Source organism: Poecilia reticulata, chromosome 4 (assembly GCF_904066995.2).
Source record: "Poecilia reticulata chromosome 4, P_reticulata-male-v2, whole genome shotgun sequence".
Taxonomy (NCBI): domain Eukaryota; kingdom Metazoa; phylum Chordata; class Actinopteri; order Cyprinodontiformes; family Poeciliidae; genus Poecilia; species Poecilia reticulata.
Window position 1 is genome coordinate 17,836,662 of NC_088833.1, and position 19,791 is coordinate 17,856,452.

The 19,791-nt window shown below is 39.1% G+C and overlaps 2 protein-coding genes across 9 annotated transcripts in view; both read left to right on the forward strand.

The window, feature by feature from the left end:
• Positions 1-3,733, forward strand: part of eps15 (epidermal growth factor receptor pathway substrate 15) — a 28,310-nt gene extending 24,577 nt beyond the window's left edge. For all 7 annotated transcript variants that reach the window (XM_008407887.3, XM_008407883.3, XM_008407885.3 and 4 more), the window contains one exon: positions 1,620-3,733. In XM_008407887.3, the coding sequence (XP_008406109.2) occupies positions 1,620-1,760 (141 nt within the window). In that variant the 3' untranslated portion in view covers positions 1,761-3,733. The remainder of the gene's footprint in view (positions 1-1,619) is intronic.
• Positions 3,734-4,495: 762 nt separating this feature from the next.
• ttc39a (tetratricopeptide repeat domain 39A) overlaps positions 4,496-19,791 on the forward strand; it is a 28,563-nt gene continuing 13,267 nt past the window's right edge. The window contains exons 1-5 of one of the 2 annotated variants that reach the window (XM_081606418.1): positions 4,496-4,896; positions 7,000-7,050; positions 7,199-7,249; positions 7,538-7,594; positions 14,633-14,737. In XM_081606418.1, coding sequence (XP_081462544.1) covers positions 4,844-4,896; positions 7,000-7,050; positions 7,199-7,249; positions 7,538-7,594; positions 14,633-14,737 — 317 coding nt within the window. In that variant the 5' untranslated portion in view covers positions 4,496-4,843. Of the gene's footprint in view, positions 4,897-6,999; positions 7,051-7,198; positions 7,250-7,537; positions 7,595-9,131; positions 9,306-14,632; positions 14,738-19,791 lie in introns of those variants that run through there. The other variant, XM_081606419.1, reaches the window with a different exon arrangement.

Sequence of the window (19,791 nt, forward strand, 5' to 3'; positions counted from 1 at the left end):
TGACCTTGGAAGAAGGTTGATTTAAAAAAAAAAATTAATCTGGTGATCCTCTTTTGTATTGATATTGCATTAGTTGAAAGACCCAATGTCGTCCCATTTTCAGTTGACTAGCAGAGTATCACTTTATTCTAATTGGCTGGTATTTTAAAGAGGCTCTGCAGCCTAACAATTTTTATTTTATTTTTTTAAAGGAAACAGGCTCATAGCATCACAAACCTCTACCACTTTGAGCATTACATGGTTTCCTCTCAAATTTGTTATTTTTCCCAGACCAAACCCACCTGGAATGTTTCTTGCCAAAATATCCTGCCTTGATCTCTTAACTAAACCACACAATATTTAAAAATATAAATATTTTTAGTAAACTCTCCGTGTTTGTTTGTGATGGTTGAACTGAAAAATTGTTTTTTTTTCTTCATTTGAACAGTGTCTAATGGCTGTTCTGATGGCCACAGAATAAATCTGCAATCTTTTAGAAGTGATATTTCTCTCAGCATCCTGCTCACTGCTGTCAGTCTTAGTAAAATCAATCTGGGTTCTCATTTTTAAAAGCTGAAGTTATTTTACGCTTTAAAACTATTGCTCTGACTGCAGGCATGGGTGAGGGAGTAGGTAGGTTTTTTGTTTCCATTTCCTGAGCGATAATGCATCTAGAGTGTCATGTTTTCTTGTCTTTTCTATTTTGAAGAGCAGGTAAAAGAAATGGGCTTGTGTCAATTCAGATTTAAATTCCAGGGAAACGGAAAGTCTAGGAGTACAAAATGAATGTGCTCAAATTAGAGGTTGTATTTTTCTGTACTGTGAGATCATGTAACCTCACTGAACAAGAATTTAACTTTAAAGATTTTTCCTTTTTTTTTTTTTTTTTTTACTGAGATTTGAGTAAATTGCCAGTACAGATAGAAAATAAAAAATCTTAACGGCATGGATTTCGTTTAACCTGCATCCTTTAAACATTATTGGTCAATCGGATGTGAAGACTTTGTGAAGTCTGCATGATCTCTCCTGTCTTCATTTCATGTTCCCACCCCTCTTCATCATGCATGCTCTCTTTACGTTGTGATCCTGATCATGGCTGCTGTGTGTTGGTGACCAGATTGGTTATTTTTCTTTGCATGCCTGGAAACACAAAAAACGTGATGAATCAGTGTGGCTTCTTTCACTGAGAGTGATGACCGGCTCGAGTCCAGTCTGGGGCAGTGACCTGATTATTTCTAAAGCTCCTGTCCAGTTCCCGTTGTGGATCTGTAAAGTGTGTGTGATGTTGATCATATGACTCAGTGGAAATCCCAGCTTGCATGCTTTTTACCCACATTTCAGCTCGTTGATTTTTATCCCGATCACATGTCTCTGTGAAATCCACAATGACAAAACGCCCAAGAGGATATCACTTGTGGATGTTTCTTCTTTTTTTTTTTTTCTCCCTTCCATGAAAAGCGCGTTTCTTTGGCAGCTGTCGTTTTTGTGCTTGTGGTGGTCGCTAAAGTTTTCTGTCACAGTGAAAAAGAAGCGTGTGAAAATGGACATTTTGGGTTGACGAGTCAAAATGTCCACTTTGAGAAAGATTCTCCACCCAACGTGTCCTCTGTGTTTGTTCTTACTCTGTTTCATGGGTGCAGTATCCAACCGAGGAAGACATGATAGAGTGGGCAAAGCGCGAGAGCGAGCGAGAGGAAAAGGAACGGCTAGCAAGGCTCACCCAGCAGGAGCAAGAGGACCTGGAGCTCGCCATCGCTCTAAGCAAGTCTGAACTCTCCTGAGGAGGCGGCTCCCCTCAGCTGGGCTGGCGCCGCACAGCCTGACCCGGCCCAAAAAGCACCAAAGCAAGCGACACCAGGGGGGACGTGCACAGATCTGATGCAGCAGCTCCTGCAGAGACTTCAAAACTGTTCCCAGAAACATTCAGCGCCCCTCTGGCCCCCTTCGACCTGCTCACTGTTCTCACGCCGCAGTAAAAACGCTTCTCCATTCTGCTGGTCTGCACGGGTTTGACGGAAGGAGAAGACGCAAGAGTTAAGAGACACGGAGGAGGGAAATGAACCAAGATGGCTACAAGCTCCCCTTTAAGCCTGCAGAATCTAACTTATTTTAACATGCACTCAGAACTAGCCTGAGATGGTCCGTTTTCCGCCACTAACAACACTACTCCACGTTTTTTTTCCCTTTTCTAAGGGATTTAACATTCGTGTACTGTAGTACCCAGAAATCCCCGACCTTTCTCTGTGCTCTTCAATCATCCTGCCAGAAAACCACATTTGGCTGTGAAAATTTGAGGTTTTGTGTAACAAAATGTAGCGTCTGTACGTCTATTTTAAGTAGCTCTTTTAAACTGAGCGATCATGTATTGTCCTGGAGATCTGATCAATTTTTTTTGTTTGTTTTTTTTTTTTTTTTTCCCTGTAAATGAACTTTTCTACATGTATTCCCTGAAATCCTGTGAAATGTAAACTGCATGTAAAGAAAAGAAGAAAAACAAACAAATCCATTCTATTAGTCTTCTGCAGGAGGTGGTATTTTTCACGTTTTCGCTCGTTTCTCTTTTATGTTTGAAGATTAGGGATAAAACTACTTCCTTACAACGGCATTTAATTTTTGGGACACTACATTTAAGGTTGCTGAATATTAAAAGAATCACTTTTGATATAAATGTAATCTATTCTTACCTGATTACTCAGTTTTATAAATGGTATAGACATTTCATAAGTGTGGCATAGCTGATCCCCCCCCCCCAACCAGAAAGTTTGGATTCTAACATTTAAATTTGAAACATTTCATCATTTTTGGGTTTGTGTTGGTGTTGTTTAGATTTTCTAAGTGAAACTGATCTCCCTAAGGGAAACTATGAAAGTATTCTCTCTAAAAGAAAAATTGTTTTAATTTTCTTTTGATAAATCTCTCATTTGATCAGATTTCAAAGCGTTGCTGTGGTTGGTGCTCATTCTCTTGGTGTTCCCAGATGTTTTTTTTTTTTTTTTTAGGAGATTTCTATCCTTTATGTCCATCAGTCGTTGCATCTCAGCTTATTTCTTTTATATTTTCAGCAGATCTTTCTCGGAGTCGATGTCGTGTTGCATCTCTGTGAGGATTTAGATCACCAGCTCGTGCTGTGACGTTAAATCTTCACATTTTACTCCATCTTCATGCCTTATCACAGCCGCACTAACAGCTGCAGCAGCTTTTTTTAAAAAAATATGATTTGGCGTTTTCTCCCAGTATACAGGTACTTGTCGCACGTAAAAGCTGGATTCTCATAAGGGAAGATTTGGCTGAAAAACGGACTGCCTTCGTTTCTTTTTAAATCACTTGATTAAATACGCAGCAGCATTATGGATCGGTTCTGTTATGACTTTTACCATGAGTCCTGTTTATGTTTAACCCAGCTACTATCTGTGATTAAAAACAGCACTTTTTAACAAGTGCAGCATCGTGTTGAAGTTTATTGTATATACAAGATTTGCATGTCTGTTTCCTGAGTCTGTTATGCCAGTGTTAATAGTTTTTTTCTTTTTCTTTTTTCTTTTTTTTATAAAGGCCATCTTACTGTCCTTTGTACAGGCAAACCCAGAACCACTCATGCTTGTAGACTTACTCTTAAAGTCTTTTTAAATCTCGAACTTATTGTATTTTATTTTGTATTTTCTAACTTGTAAGAAAGATCATTATCGGGTGGCTTAACCAGAAAACAAAAAAATTGTAACACATTTAATTGAAACCGAATAAATATTAAAATGTGTAGTTTTGCAGTTTTGTTTTTCCTGACTTGCAGTGACTCCATGCAGAGAAAATATCCAGTTTCGGAGAGATGTTTACTTCGACTCAGTCTGGATGTCTTGTTAAATTTGGTTTGTTGGTGTGATCGCAAAACAACCAACTAATGAGATTTACTCTAACCCACTCAGTCAAAATCATGCATGGAGGCTTAGATACTGTATATACTGGTTCATTTAAATTCTTTTTAAGTTTGGTTTATACATCTTGAATTAGGTCAATGCAAAATCACTTTTGATGCATTTTTGGGATTAGTATCCAACTAAAACAATTTTATGTCCAAATTTCAACCACCTGACTCAAACTGACACCCTCAGTTGAATAGAAACGATTCAGACACTTAAGAGATCTTCAATACGACCCACAGTGAAAGAAACTTTATCTACTCTACTCGCTGTGTCTACCTTTTAAATTTGAATATTCTGACACCATCAAAAGCACTAGTAGCCCTGTAGCAAATAAGACAATTACATAAACTATTTGCACAATCTACCTTTCTATTTTGAATATATTGGCAGTGTTGAAAAGCTGTAGCAAATAAGATAATTTCATAAATTATAAAGTGTTAAGACATCTATTTCTGCTCTTTTTATTACTTTTACATCATTACGCAATAGGTTCTGAGAGCTCTTATGGATGCGTTCTAATATATATATATATATATATATGTGTGTGTGTTTAGGATTTTATTTTTTTATTTTTAAAGCTTAAATTAAGAATTTAGCGATAATAACCAGTTTCTGTGTAGTTTAATCGTCTGTTATCAACAGGTTGTTTAACTTGGAGGGCTTTAGGACCATGGAGCCACATTCCTGTGCATTTAAATACAAAAGTCATTATCATGGTGGTGAGAGCAACACACCTTTTTACCACGTCAGAAAGCAGGAAGAGGCTCACCGGCTGCTCTCCGCCACTCGTGTCCCTGTGAGGTGATAGTGAAGGCGGCCCCTGTCCTGTCCTGTCCCGTCCCGTCCCGTCCTGTCCGCTGGTGTGTGTGTGTCCCTCCATGTCCACTGTGTAAAAAGCTGCTCCGTCCGCAGTCTTCAGCTGTCCCACCGGACCCCAGCGCGGTGGGATGAGTTTCATCAACAGCTTCAGGCGAAGCGTGAGGAAGGATGACGGCAAAAAGTGAGTAGAGAGACAGAAATCAGTGCAGGACCAGGCTCCGTCATACGGTGTTTTATGACGCTCATCATGTGTTTGTCTTACTTAGTTTATCACACTGCAGATAAGACCGAGCCGCCGTGGACGCATCACTCTGAATATAAACTCCCGTCCTGCTGATTGTGTCTCATTTCGTATTTACGAGTTTAAGCTTGGACTCAAACTTTTAAACCATTTGAGACAGAAGGAAGTTCATGAAAATGTTTGTCTTTATGATTACCGTCGCAGTAACCAGTCTGCAGCCTGTTGGACAGCATTACTGTCATGATGCTGTAAATGGGGATTATAGTCAGCAGCGCTGACGTAGATCAAATGGAAAGGAGTGCAAATGAACACAATGCTGACTGGGTCAGTGGTTTTATACTTTTAAATATGCTGTGATTCACATTATCTGCAATTACTTCATCTCCCTGTTGTAATGGAAATGTGATATTCTGGTTGACAGACTTTGTGAACGATAAAGTTGCCATTTTACCTCATAAATTAGGGTTTGGGCAACAAAAATAATAATTTAAAGTGTGTAATCTATGTAGCATCTTTGAAAAGTTTCTATGATTTTGACTAGCTGCATATATCTACATTACTAAAACGATTTATTTACTCGCAAATATTTTTTATTAAAAAGATGTTTACATTTGGTTATATCAACAAAAACACACCATGACCAAGCATCTCTACAAATGAATTTTAAACATTTGATTTCTTAAAAATTTATAAGAAAATTTTAAGTAATGAGGGAATGAGATAGATATTTAATTTAGATAGATGTTTCCTTGAGTGTTTCCTTGAGAGACATGTATAACCTAATTGTTTACAAAATTATTTCTTGTGCCAAATCCTGTTGAGCTGGATGTCATGCTATGATCATGGGATTGAGTTGGATACATAACTAAATCCTCATAAACATTTAAGTGTATAGAGACTTAATATATCAGGGGAAAATTTAGGAGAAAATTTAGGTAAATAATATCTGTGTAATATCAAATTATAGTGCAGCGGCACTATAACTCAGGTGATTTATGTGAAGTGAGACCACACTTTAGGTAATGTGTGGTGTTATAAAGTGTTATAAAGTTGGATCATTTCATTTCTTAGAACATGGTCTTATGTTTGTTGGAATATAGTCTTCTCAGCAAATCATTCTTTAAGTTTAACCTGTGATGAAATAAGTTGTGGTTTCGATTCCCGGCCCCGGTCTTTCTGCATGGAGTTTGCATGTTCTCCCTGTGCATGCTTGGGTTTTCTCCGGGTACTCAGGTTTCCTCCCATAGTCCAAAAACATGACTGTCAGGTTAATAAGCCTCTCCAAATTGCCCCTAGTTGAGAGTGTGTGTGCATGGTTGTTTGTCCTGTGTGTCTCTGTGTTGCCCTGTGACAGACTGGCGACCTGTCCAGGGTGACCCCCGCCTCTCGCCTCGAACGTTAGCTGGAGATAGGCACCAGCAACCCTGCCAACCCCACTAAGGGACAAGGGTGTAAGAAAATGGATGGATGGATGAAATAAGTTGATGATGAGTTGGATGTTACATTTAAAGTGTCAGACAATCCAACATCAAACATGAATTGATGATGAGTGTTTGATGTTGGATTGACAGTAATTGCCCTTAATGCCCCACTCGATCCATTTCTTTAGCGTCTGCGATGTTAAATCTCAGAGTGGTGCTCAGATCGTTTAATGATAAAAAAACTGAAAATTATTAGAAAGATGGTGGTGATGATGTCTGATATTGATACTGAAATTTTCAGCATAAGCATAGTCATTTCATATTTTGCTAATTTCTTGATATTATTGGCACTTTGCATGTTATACTTTGTGTGAAAACACTGCAGCCTTTGCAGGCATATTTGTTGATCTATAAAACAAGACAGGTTTCCATATTTGTGTGCCTGCCCTTTGTCTTAATGTTTCATCTTTAAACCATTATACATAAGGTTTGTTGTCTTCCCGGAGGCTTTCCCTGTAAGTGTTTGATTTCTCTCCAACAATCTTGTAAATCCTTATTCCTGAGATCTCCTCCTCGCTCCATCGGGAGTTCATGTCTTACATTTTCTGCGATGTCTTCACAGAGTCGCTGAACAGGCACGAGACATCCCTGACAGCCCAGACTCCCCGAGCCGGTATGTTCGCATTCATTCATTTCTTTTGTTTCGTACGGTCACAATGAGGAGTGGAACTGCTAAATTGAAATGTTGCTTCTCAAAAGCAACCCAGAAATGATGATGATGCTCCGGAGGCGATACGGCTGATCCATTTTTCTGATTCCAGGTTGTCCATTTTAAGTGGTCCAGAGCTGGACCCCATCATCACCGACTTCAAGTAAGTCTCTTATGATTCTTCTGAAATATTCTAGTGAAACTTACAGAGGATCAAAACTAATAGAAATGAACATAACCTAAAATGTCAAGTAGATAATATCTAAAAAGTTCTCATTAGATTGTTGTGAATACCTTTGCAGTATGGGAGTGTCTGCATCTACCCCTGCCTTGTGTTTCTTCGGCTCTCACGCTTGTATTTCTCAAACAATAGCTGTGCTTTCAGCTGGTTTTATCCCTTGAGAGTTGCTGCTTTTTTCTGAACACCTTCAATTTTGTTCCTGTGTTTCAGGTTACAGCTGCCAGAGAACAGTGACGCTCAGGGGTCAATGGACCCGTCATCAAACGGGTAGGGCTCCGCTCTGAATGCAGAAAAAATCTGGGTTGGATTGCAGAAATTCTGGCAGTGTTTGCTACAAATAAATCAGCAAGAATTGTTTTGATTTAACAAAAAAAAAAAAAAAAAAACTGAGAATAAAGAAGCCAATAGTTAAAGAAAGCTGTTAGAAGTCATATTTATATTTGTGGGGCTTAGCAAACATGTGGAAGAAGAGTTTTTTTTTTAATAGCTGCACTCAAAATGTTGTGTGGTGGGAAAAACTAGCATATGCTGGTAGCTTTGTGGTCAGCAGAAATGGGGAAGCTGGTCAGAATATATATGAAGATGGAGGGAGCCAAATGCAAAGTAGCTCTGATAGAAAAGCTATCAAGAGGCTGCAAAGCAATTGAGGCTGGAGCAAATGTTCAACAGAACAACTAAACATGGGGTCGGAACCAAAGACTCCATGGTTTGGCTCCGGCTCCAAACAACCACATCCTGGTTCAGGCATGTTGAAGCAAGGAGACACTTGAAGGCTGCAGGGCAGTAGCTCTCGAGAACTGGAGATGGAGACCCTTGGCCTAGTCAAAGCCCAGGGCTAGAGGTGGAGCAAGAATTTGCAAATGACTATTCAAAAGAGATGTCATTTCAGTCTAGCTGAGCTTCAGCTCTTAAGTAAAAAAAATTAATAAATGAGTGGCTGTAAATGCAGTAGAGCATGGTTTGATGTTTTAATTTCACCAGAGGCTGAAGAGAAAAGCATGCCACACTTTTCAGAGTACTCCTCCAACTTTACACCACATTAGCAGTGAAGAGCTTTTCTTTCAGATATTATATCAGTGAATCTGACTGCAGCAGGATATTATATTAACCTGTCACAGACAGAGCCCAGGCTGAATGAAAACCAAACATTTGTCATTCAGAACATTTCTATTTACCAAAGCAGGAGAGCAGAACAGCCGTGTGAGGGTAGATGAAGTCAGCCTGTTCCTGCTCTGCTGTCTGCAGAGTGCCGGCTCTTCATTCATGACCAGTGGGAGCTGCTGTGCTGCATCCGTGGCCTCTGCTTCAGGACGCACTGCAGTCTTCACTCTGACGCTGCAGCACACTGAACTATATAGAACTATATGATGTAACTCTAACTCTTTTTTTTTTTTTTTTTTTTTTGCATAAAAGCCCTCAGGCTCTAAACCTATGGGCATTCAAAGCCCACCCCTCAGTTTGCTTTGACCAATCAGAGCAGAGACTGCAGGGAGGCTGGCGACCAGGGGAGGTGGTCCTGGCTTTTTGCTTGTGTGTGTGTGGGGGGGGGGAGGATGTGGGGGGGGGGGGGGGTGCGTGTGTGTGTGCGTGTGTGTGTGTGTGTGTGGGGGGGGGGGGGTGTTTAGGGCAGCACAGACAGGTCGTGTGTTTCCTCCTTATGTGTGATGGTCATGCCAATCTCATTAAGGGCTGCTGTTGCTGCTGCTGCCTCCAACCTTTGCTTCCCTCCCTCCCTCGCTCTCCCCTTCCCCTCCTCGCTCATTCATTCTTCTCCCTCTCCTCTCTTCTGCTGCTTCTGCTCTAGACTCTGCAGCCACAGAAAGAAGCGCAGATCATTATTACTCTGCGCTGCCCCCCGGTGAAGGCCCGAGGCTCACTTCTGCAAATCTTCTGTGTGTTGTCTGCTACCTCCGTGTCTTTCCTTTAACACACTTTGCCAGATGAAAATGTCACAAGAAGAAGAGAGTCTGTCAAATGGGTAAGATTTCTGCTGCATGTTGCATGCTCCGCTTCATCACATGAGGGGAAATGTCTTTTTAACCATGACGCTTAGGCGAATAGTCAAGATCGCGCTTCTTTTTTTTTTTTTTTTACTTAAAAAAAGCTTCTGAAATTGTTATTTCAGCTGGAAGGAGAAGGACGAAAGCTCTGAGTCGACAAACTAATGCTTCGTCACTGCTGTGAGGCTACGTGGGCGTTTGTGTGTGTGTGTGTGTGTGTGTGTGTGTGTGTGTGTGTGTGTGTGTGTGTGTGTGTGTGGTGTGTCTGTGTGCGTGCCTGTGTGTGTGTGTGCATGTGTGTGTGTTATTGCAAACTGGTGTGCGCGACCACATGGTGTGATGGTTTTACGTGCGCATCTGCCTGATAATGAAGAGCATTGTGCAAGTTGCTCTCTAGAGAAATTAACAGAATTGCTGACTTGAAACTTTATTGAATTATTGGGACAATGTGTGGTATGCACATCCTGAAGCAAACTGATTCTTTTTGTTTGTTTCGCCCCTCCTGTCTGCTGCTCTTTCCTCGTTTCAAAGGTATTCGTCATTCACTTAATGGCAATATTTTTTTTTTCTTTCTTTTTTTTCGCTTGCTGTGACCTCAAGCCTGAAAGTGCCAGAAAGTTGTTTTCCAACCAGGCAGTTCCAGTCCTGTTGGTTTTCAGTCCTAATTCAGGTGACACAGTGACTTTCTGGTTTGGAGACGAGGAGTCATTTAAACTATTTAAATAACCTACATAAGTTATCAATCATCCTGCAAATAGTCAGCCTTGTCTTGCAGTTGATTCGCAAGAGAGTTGAAGTTAGAATAAACACCTAAAACAGTCCCTTAATTTAAATTAAAATGCACATTTAAATACATATTTACTTACCTGGCTCAGGCTTGTTTCAGGTAATAACTTTGTTGTTTTATTTAATGGCAGAATTTGGTGTTAAAATTGACAAAACTAAAGAATGACTGGGATAATGAGTTGTTTTATCTCTTTTAGGATAAGTAATTTTCTGAACTGGACTGAACAGAATTTACCTGAATTGGACCAAAGTGAATTAAAAATGGATTTGACTGAAGAGGATTTAATGGCATGGGGATGAATTCGGGTTGAATTGGATACTTGAAGCGTGAACTGGACTTGATTGGTTACCACGAACTGAACGGGACTGAATTCAGTTTAATCAGATTCAGTTTTATTGAAATGTGAGCTTTTTAAGGGGAAATAACTAATAACACATTCTTTGAGTCATATTATTGTGGCTGTGCAGTGTGTTTTCTTGTTCCTGGTCTGTTAAGCTGAGGTCACTGGTCACTTTGTCCCTTTACAATTTTGTACTTTTGCCGTTTTGGTCTTTTCACTGCTGATTTTTATCAAACTAAATCAGTTTTCATACCGACTGTGCAAGAATTTGTACCGACACGGGGGACGTTTTGACATGTACTCCTGTAAGGAAATACATTTTTTATTATTTCAATAAAGGTATTCTTTAAGAATATAATCTTTTATATTTCATAAATCAACTTGCTCAAACGGATTCCGGATTCATAAGCTATACAAATGTTTTATAGCATAAATGTTGTGAAAATAACAATTATTACTTCTGTAATTCATCATAAACATTTGGCTTCCAAGAGAGATAAACTTATCTGTAACAGTTAATTAAACATCTACGAAATGGTTGAAATTTGGCAGCACATGAACATTAAATGGTGGTAATAATCAAAAAAGACACAAATTGACCTGAAGACTTGGCAGCTGCCACTGGTTCAACATCTCTGTTGTGATCAAAACAGAATTTATTTTTGTGATCATCATACAATAGGTTATTGTTATATTGGAAGGAAATGGTATAAACAAACTTGCAGTGTTGCACACATTTAAGCAAAAATAAATTTCCATTAAGTTCAGACTGTGTCCATGCTCTTTATGTCTTCAAAGGGCTTAAAATAGTGGGCAGCGTTTTATTGCCATGAAGTTCTGGTCATTTTATGAGCTATAGCATTTTTAGCAATAGCAATTATTCCCGATAAATCAGTAAACTCAAGTACTGCCTTGTGCTTTGCGAACTTTATGTCAGTCGTGTTAAGCTGCGGCTTGTCTTTTGCAAGCAGCGCTCTCTAGAGTCCAAACAATCTGTGTCCAGGATGTGTGGGGTATGCAGATGTATTGGTTGCCATTTTCCTGACCCTAGGACTGCACAAATCCTGTCTGAAGGGAAAAGTCAGCGCTGATGACCTTCTGTGCAGACTTATTGTCTGGTCCTGTCTTGTTTTGTGAGTGAGCCAAACCACACAGTGATTGACAAACACAGGACGGACAGAAAGACTGTGCAGAAGATGACCAGCAGCTCCTTGGGCAGGTTGTTCTTCTTGAGTTGCTGCAGGAGCTACAGCTTCTTCTGGGTCTGATTCCAGCCAGTATTGACGTGAGACAACCATCTCAGATCCAGAGAAAGGTTCTGGTGCCGTCAATTGTGTAAAGAGAGAAGAGGAGCGGGGAGAAAACACAACAATGAGGGGCGCCAGTGCTGTTTTCCAAGTTGTTTTTGAGAAGCATACTTTTAACACTTTGAAAGCTATATATGAGCTTTAGTAGCTAATATACACACACTGCATATTAGCAGTGTGAATTTGAATATACAAAGCTTGTGTGCAGCAGAGAGGATTTGGGTATTGGATGCTGTGTGGTTTCTTTTTGCAGCCGCGCTTCTTTCTAACAATCGCATTAGTTTACGCACAAATCCTGTGTGAAGATCTTAGCAGTGGAAATAAATGATCTGAGAAACAATCTCAAGACCCAAGGATTTATTGTTTATCTTCTTCTCCTTTGTTTTTAAACATTAACAGTGAACAAACAAGGGCGAGACGTCACAGCTTCACAACTATCAGGTTACACCGAAAGTCAGAACAATAAGAGGTTAGGTCAGCACACATTAGCTGATGAGTTCAAAGACTGGACTTACTGTAATCACATTTTGTAAGTCACTTTATCTGAATCAGATAAACCAAACTTTACTAAATGCACATAATGCTAAATGAGGTGAAACTCACAGGGTCACAGTCGGCTCGGTTTATCTGCGTCTAGATCAGACCAAAAATAATACATTTTTACAGAATTATAAGTATTAAGCGGTGAGATTTATCTAAAACAAAGAATGAAAGTAATACGTGTAAAAGTTGATACACAGAGTAAACATGAGGGAAAGTGCAAGTTGGTCAGGCTTAGTGAAGTCTGGTCACATGTTGGAGGACATGTGACATGTGTGAGTGCTTGTTTTCTTTATTTTTTTTTACACTTTTAATGGTTATGTTATTCATCCTGTAGAAAATAATTAATAGTTTAAATCATTTCTTGAAATATAACATGCAACACAATCATTAATGCTCCATCAACACAATCAATGACTTCAGCTTTGTTGCCTGCCACATTTTGAGGCGTATATATGACAAAGAAAGAAACGCGGTTTGTATGTGTGTGTGTGTCCGTATACGTGTGCGTCTTTACTTTAGAGCAGCTCAGTGTGTGTGTTTTGTTTTTAGGAAACAGAGCTTTTCGCCTGTTGCTGGTCAGACGGTGAAGGCGGCAGTCACCCGCATGTCATTAGCCCAGTCTGCACAGAGCAGCGTGTGCTCCTCCATCATAGTGCGCCTTCATAACATGACTTTATTGTTCCTCTGTGCGTCCAGCAGACAGGAATGTAAAAATTTATCGGCCACCGCTGTTTGGGTCTGTCACATGACCAGCTCCTGTTTTAGGTTTGTCGTTGAGACTGGAGCTGTTTGTGTAGATCTGAATGTCGCCTTCCCCGCTGACTGAGGCTGCACCATGTCATTAGGAATCAGCTATAAAGCGGGGGGTCTTTGCAAGGTCTTGGCGAAGTCTCTTGTGCATTAAATATGCAATGCAATCCTATGGAGTGTGGAACAGTTTTGAGCAGGCAGAAGAAGCTTCCTGTCTGTAATTTTGCTGGTTCATTGTGGCTTTAGAAGCACGTCCTGCATGGAGGAAGCTGGTCCAGTGGCTTATCCATGAGGTGTGTCCTTTATGCACCTGCATGGGCTGGTCATGCTGGTTGCATTCCAAGAATACAACTTCATCACACCCTCAGCAGGCCTCTATGCGCTCCAAGTGGCCCAATGTATTAAAATGCTTTTGCCACTGCAGCTGCTATGTGCTTATGGGCCTGCTATAGGCAGCTCAAACAAACAGTCCACAATCTGTGAAGAGGCACAGTGCTGATTAAGAATGATACATTCACAGGGGCAACAGGGAGTTGCGTGCATACCCCCAAATCGCACATACAAGTTGCTTAAAAACTGAGGAAAGGTGTGAATCTTCTGGGCTGCAGTTGAAATGTAAAAGGTACTTTCCATGCTGCCAAAAACAGTTTGCAAGAACTCAACTGGCTTTATAAAATAATTTTACACTGAATCTGAGGATGTGGGCTGTACAGTTTTGACATGGTCAGCTCACAGTGCTCAGCATTTTACCAGCGTTCCTGATTGCACTTTCTTAGACATGCACACAAACCAACAGACCCAGTTTTTAAACTACTATTATTGTACAAATGTGACTCACCAGTACGTTCTGCTCAGCACAGAAAATCTTCCTGTTACACCACTGATAAGCTGACAAAAATATTGATGCTGTTGGCGCTTCATTTAATGATGGCACTTGGAAAAAATGGAATGTTTCAATTGTTGATTTTTGTGCTTTTACGACGTAAAGCACTTTGAACTGCCTTGTTGGTGGAATGCGCTATACAAATAAAATGTGGGCAGTAGGGCTGAAACTTCTGCACCGCCACCATGAAATTATATGACCAGCTTTCTCTGTATGTATCAGACTGGGATTAAGTTTGAATCTAAACCATAAGTGTTGTTTCTTAAAAAAACAGCTTTAATTTTTGCTGATTTCCTCTGTAATTCGCAGCATAATGCAAACAGAGACACGGTTAACAACACTCTCATTGAGTCGGTTCATCTATCTGCCTCATGCAGCCTCTGTTCCTGTTTCTGTTTCTTATCTTCAGCACAGTTACTGGTGTTGTGCAAAATGCAATCAACAGGAAGAACAACACAGGTCAGCAGTGACTGATCTGTGAGAACGCAGAAAACCTGCTAGAAAGAAGAATTGTTGCTGTTTTTGTCCAATGAGATGCAGATTTAAGTCACTGTTTCATCAAGACTAACATGTTTGCTTTCTTGTGAAGTTACTGTATTAAAAATAAATTGCTCTGCTGGTTTATGCAAGATAACACATTTTGTAAAGCATTTAACTGTGAGCTCGGTTTAATGTGGATGTGTCTGGTCCTGCAGGTGCTCTCGGTCCGACCTGTCTGTGGCCCTGGAGGACTGCATGGCCGCCCTCGATCTGTTCCTGAGAAATGAGTTTGAGGAGGCGCAGGCCCGCCTCTTGAGCAAGTAAGACCACAGCCTAAAACCGACGTCAACACATCTTCTATACACACTTCCAGCCTTAAAGGGGAAATATGTAAAAACTTTGATGTTTTGTGGAGAAAGATGATCTTTTTCTGAGATTTATGTCCTGCGATGAAAAAGCAACACTTTGAAACGGCAGGGAGAGCAAATGTGGATGACCTGAAAACTAACCTCAGTATACAGGGAAGGTTTTGTGATTTTTTTTATTGGACCTTTCCTCTACTTTTGAGGCTGTTGATCTGGTTCATGCACATCCTCTGGATTTTACTGGAAATGGCAGCTCTGTCTTGTGGGATTCCTCAAGGCTTTGTTCTGGACTCAGCTTTTTATTTTATATAAAGATTAATATTCTATCTGTTGTCTTTATGCTGATGAAATTCATCTGTAACATTTTCATGGGACCTGAGAGCTTCGGTTTAAGTGACTTCCTAATAGAAATCCCGCAGTGGTTAAATGACCTTCATCAATGACCTGGATTACATGACAGGATTTCTGTTCCAAAAACTACATTTCAGTGTGATGGCTTCCTATCAAAATAAGATATTTTGTTTGACAGCTCGTTGTCACTTGAGCATCGTTCTGAAAAGCAGATGGATATATGAATGTATAAGGAGTGAAGAGGCCACTCAGTATTTTATAAAGCACCTGAAGGCTTTCTAAAATTAAGTTACAAAACTGTCATGGACACACAAGTTAATTTCGCTTTTTAAAAACTGACCTTTGGCTCTTCTACATAGTTTCCAAATGGATGAACATTTCATTAAGATGGTGTGGACAGATTTACTGGAAGTTTTTTCTCTTTGAGTTTTCCAGATCTGTGGTTGTGGCCCGTTTTCTCTACCTGCATTTTTCAGACGCTGCATTTCCTCATTCCTTCTGCTGTTGTTTTTCTTCAGTAACCCTGTTATAAAATTGTCCCTAAAAGAATGAGTCCAAATGTGGCAAACATGGTAGGCTAGAAATGTTTTTTTAATTTGAGGTTTATCTGAAGATGACTGTATTTTGAGATCTCTGTAAAATAAAGCTTAAATACTAAAGTATATTTTTTTTATTTCTAAAATGTTAGCCTAATGTACAGCACATGACATCCCATTTTCCTCATGAATGTCCACTTAATCTTTGTCATATGTTTCTGTCTGTCAGAGCCTCGCAGTGTTTAACTCCACTGAATATTTCCTTGAATGCTTCTTCCAAAAACAATGACAGCGGTCAAAACCCAGATGAGAGCAAGAGCTGAAATTATAGAAAGGACACACTAGATTATTCAGTTAATCATTTTAATAAGATTTAAATATTCATTTTAAGACATTCCAGCTGCACTAAATAAAAATATTACATTCGTCACTGTGTGCAGTGCTGCAGTCCTGAGAATTGGTTTAATGCGATATTTAATGGGTCATAATTATTCAGTTGTGATGCATTCAAGCTCTGCTGGAAAACAGATTTTTCCAGTTGGTGAGTGTTAGTGACATTGTGGTGACAGAAGAAAAAGACAGGAACATGTAGGATAATCACATCTAATGTTGTCATAGAAACAGTCAAAATTTATGCCATTATGTATGTAGACTGGATTGATGGATCAGCACCAGATATTTCACTCAAAACTGGAAAAGAAGAACTTTTTGTGATTTCTATTATTCAGTAAAAGTCTAACTGGCAAGAGTTTAAAGTGGGAGTTTTGACCCCATGTGAGAAAAGAAGATACATTAATCAGCGAAAAATGAACTCATGTCACATGACTGCAGTAGCTGATGCATTTCTTTAATGACTTGCATCTTGCTTGCATTTGGCTGTGCTGGCACATTGTTGCTTTTCATGACTAGATGGAGCGATACACGTCATTATGCTCATTATCCCAGACCGCTTTTCTGCATTAATGTCAGGTGTTGGTCAGATTTAGATTCACCAGGGTCTTTAATATTTCAGTATGTTGCGTATTTGTGAGCTTACCTTGACGGCCTCTATTTTTAATTAGATTGATAAGTCGAGATCACTTTACAAACTTAAAGATCTGCTACTACCAGTGGGGCTGTATTTGTTGCACAGCAGAGGTGTGTCCTACAGTCTGCTGTAAAGTCTCCAGTATTTCTGCTTTGCTTTTTCAAAATGAACGAAAGGCATCAAAGGCATCAATTTTTTTTCCAAAATGTTCTAATTAGAAACTTGGATCTCCTCTTTTTAAAAAAGAGAAATAAACTGATTATTATTTTATTTCATTTCAGTAAGTGTTGGAAGAGTCTATTACTTTGAAAACCAAAGTCAATCCTGGCCCTGTAACAGACACAGCAGTGACGGCTGCAGGTTTCCCATGATTCCTTGCTTCACGTTGCATTAATAAAGTTACAAAGGCAGAGTGCCGTCCCACCCAGCCTCATGTTTTGTTCTCTGGTTCTGTCGTCAAGTTACTCTACTGTTTGCTTTTTATACTGTGGGCTATTATCAACTTTTATCACACTGTAACTAATATTTCCCTTTCAATAGAAGCCTTTGAGGGCTGTGGGCCACTCCTTTGTCCCAGTTTTTTTTTTTTTTTTTTTTTTTTTTACTTTTCTGTCCCATTTTATAGTAAGAAGAGCCTTCTGTCCCCTGGTACAATGCGTTTGTAATTTAATTTTAGTGGTGCAGGAACAAATTTAAATACTACATTTCCCATATTCTGATGTTAAAATTATGTTTTAGATGAGTTACCACAATGTTTTCCTGCGTAGCAGAGTAATGAGTAAGAACAGGAGACAGTGAGGGTGTCCCAAAGATGAATGTGTTGTGTAAATCCACCTTAGAACAAAAGCAAAAGACCTTGTAAAGATGCTAGCTGAGTAAAACAGCCACTCAAAACAGAAGAAGCCATCACTGAAAAATCGTCAAACTTCAGCTTGCAAATGCACGCAAAGACAAAGATGATAAATAATATGACCGTACTTGAACTTGAAAAGAAAAAAAACTACTAAGTACTTGGTGGCAGCATCATGATTTGCTTCACATAATAGATGGTATGATGAGGAAGCATCACTAGGGAGCATTAAAGCTGCAGCTTAAGACATAAAAACAATAAACCGATCTTCCAAATGTACAAAGAAGCTGCTAACTTAGTTACAAAATAGCTTGGAGACAAGAAAGTCAATGTTTTAGAGAGACTGTCATGAAACTCTGATCTCAGCCTCACATGTAATTTGTGGCCAAAACTGAAAGGCTGCATGTAAGCAAAGTTGCCCACAAACCTATTTCTGTTAGACCAGTTCTGTCAGGAGAAGCGGGTCAAACTTCCTGCAAACTATTCTTCCAGTTTTGCAGAAGGATACTCAAAATATTTCATAAAAGTCATACAGTTTTTAAAAGGCAATTCTACCAAATAAGGAAACTTATGTAAGATTTTGAATTTAAAGAACATAACTCCCAAAAATCTCTCATTGTTTGTCAAATAGAAATAATTTTGGTAATCCTAAACAACATAAAACAGGACAAGTTCAGCCTAATTTAATGTCCGACAGAAAAACAATATTAGGTGCCTCGTTACATAGTAAATAGTTTTTAACTACGTGAACTTGTGCTTGGTCATGCGTCGTAGTTTAAAGCTTTTTATGTGAAAGAAAAAGTTTGACATCTACTTCTTCATTTCTTTATTGTCGAAATAATTAAATAGGTGTTCTAAATAAGATGAAACTACTTTGTAGTTTGCTTGCTTTGTCAAAGATTTTATTTGGAAGTAAAGAGCCTGACAACTCAGTCGACTTTGCTTGATGTTAAGTTGTGTTTCTGACAATGTGAAAGAGTATTTTCCCATTTCTTGTTTTCCGATCTCTCGTTTTTCCGTCTGTTCTCAGTCGCCTGGGATGAGAGCTCACATGTGTGCACACTCAGTCGCACTGAAACTAACGCATTGAACACGCCGAGTTCGATAAGTGTTTGTCACAGCTATGGTGACAAGAAGCTGCAATGCGCCGTCTTTAATATACACAGTTGTAATCAAAAAATCTGAATATTTTTGAAAAGTTCGTGTATTTCAGTAACTCGGTTTACTAAGCGAAACACGTGAAATAATCAATTACACACACAGTAGCATGCCTTCAAGCCTTTATTTCTGTTTATGATAATTTTCTGCTTAAACATTTAAGATTATAGTACTACATCAGACCAACAACAAAAGAAAAACATTTTAATACAGGCTTAATTAAACTATGTTTAACACCTGCTTTGAGGTTTTTATTTTAAAAAGGAGCTTTTAATCTGACAAACTTAAATATATAACTATAAATCTGGTCTATGCTGGTCCTAAATGTATTTAAAACTAACTTATAAAAGTCAAAATATCACAGATTGAACCAGAAGTAAACTTAAGGAAAACAGAAACGTTTTTGGCAGATGAGACATATTTTATTGTTTGGCTTCTAAAATGATTCATACAGGCAGGATTTTTTATATGTTTTAAATAAAATAAGTCAATCCTGTCAACAAGTTTTTAAGTAACTTTATGAAACTTCTGTTTTGGGTAAAAGGTTTATTTTGTTCACTCCTCATTAACTGTCTGCTGAATCATGTTACTTCTCACAGTTTAGTCCAGATGTTTCTCATTTCTGCTCTGCAATTGTTCCACCTTTGACTTTATCTGCTATGTGCATTGATATTAATAACTCTGCTTCTAACTCAAACTTGTAAAATTCAATCCACTTTGATTAGATTTTCTTTATTTTTTTATTGAAGATTGCTAACTGTATTATTGGCTTACGTGAAAGCAGGTCATTTTGTGTACTCTAGGTTGATTTATTGTATTTCTTTCCAAGTTACTCATTTGTCAAAGACAGCAAGTGAAGTTACAGTGATGACAGAGGTGCTGTGTCCATGTAATGGGAGGAATGAGTCATTAGACCTTTAATCTGACTGGTGAAGGACTGCGTTGAAGAGAAGATTGAGGGGTTAATTCAGTTTTACTGAAGCTAATTCAGTGAGCGTATAGAGAGCAGCCCAACAAGGGACAGTCAGCTGACTTATAGCATTACAATGTGACAGGACATACAAAACAGCAAATATCTGGATGGCTT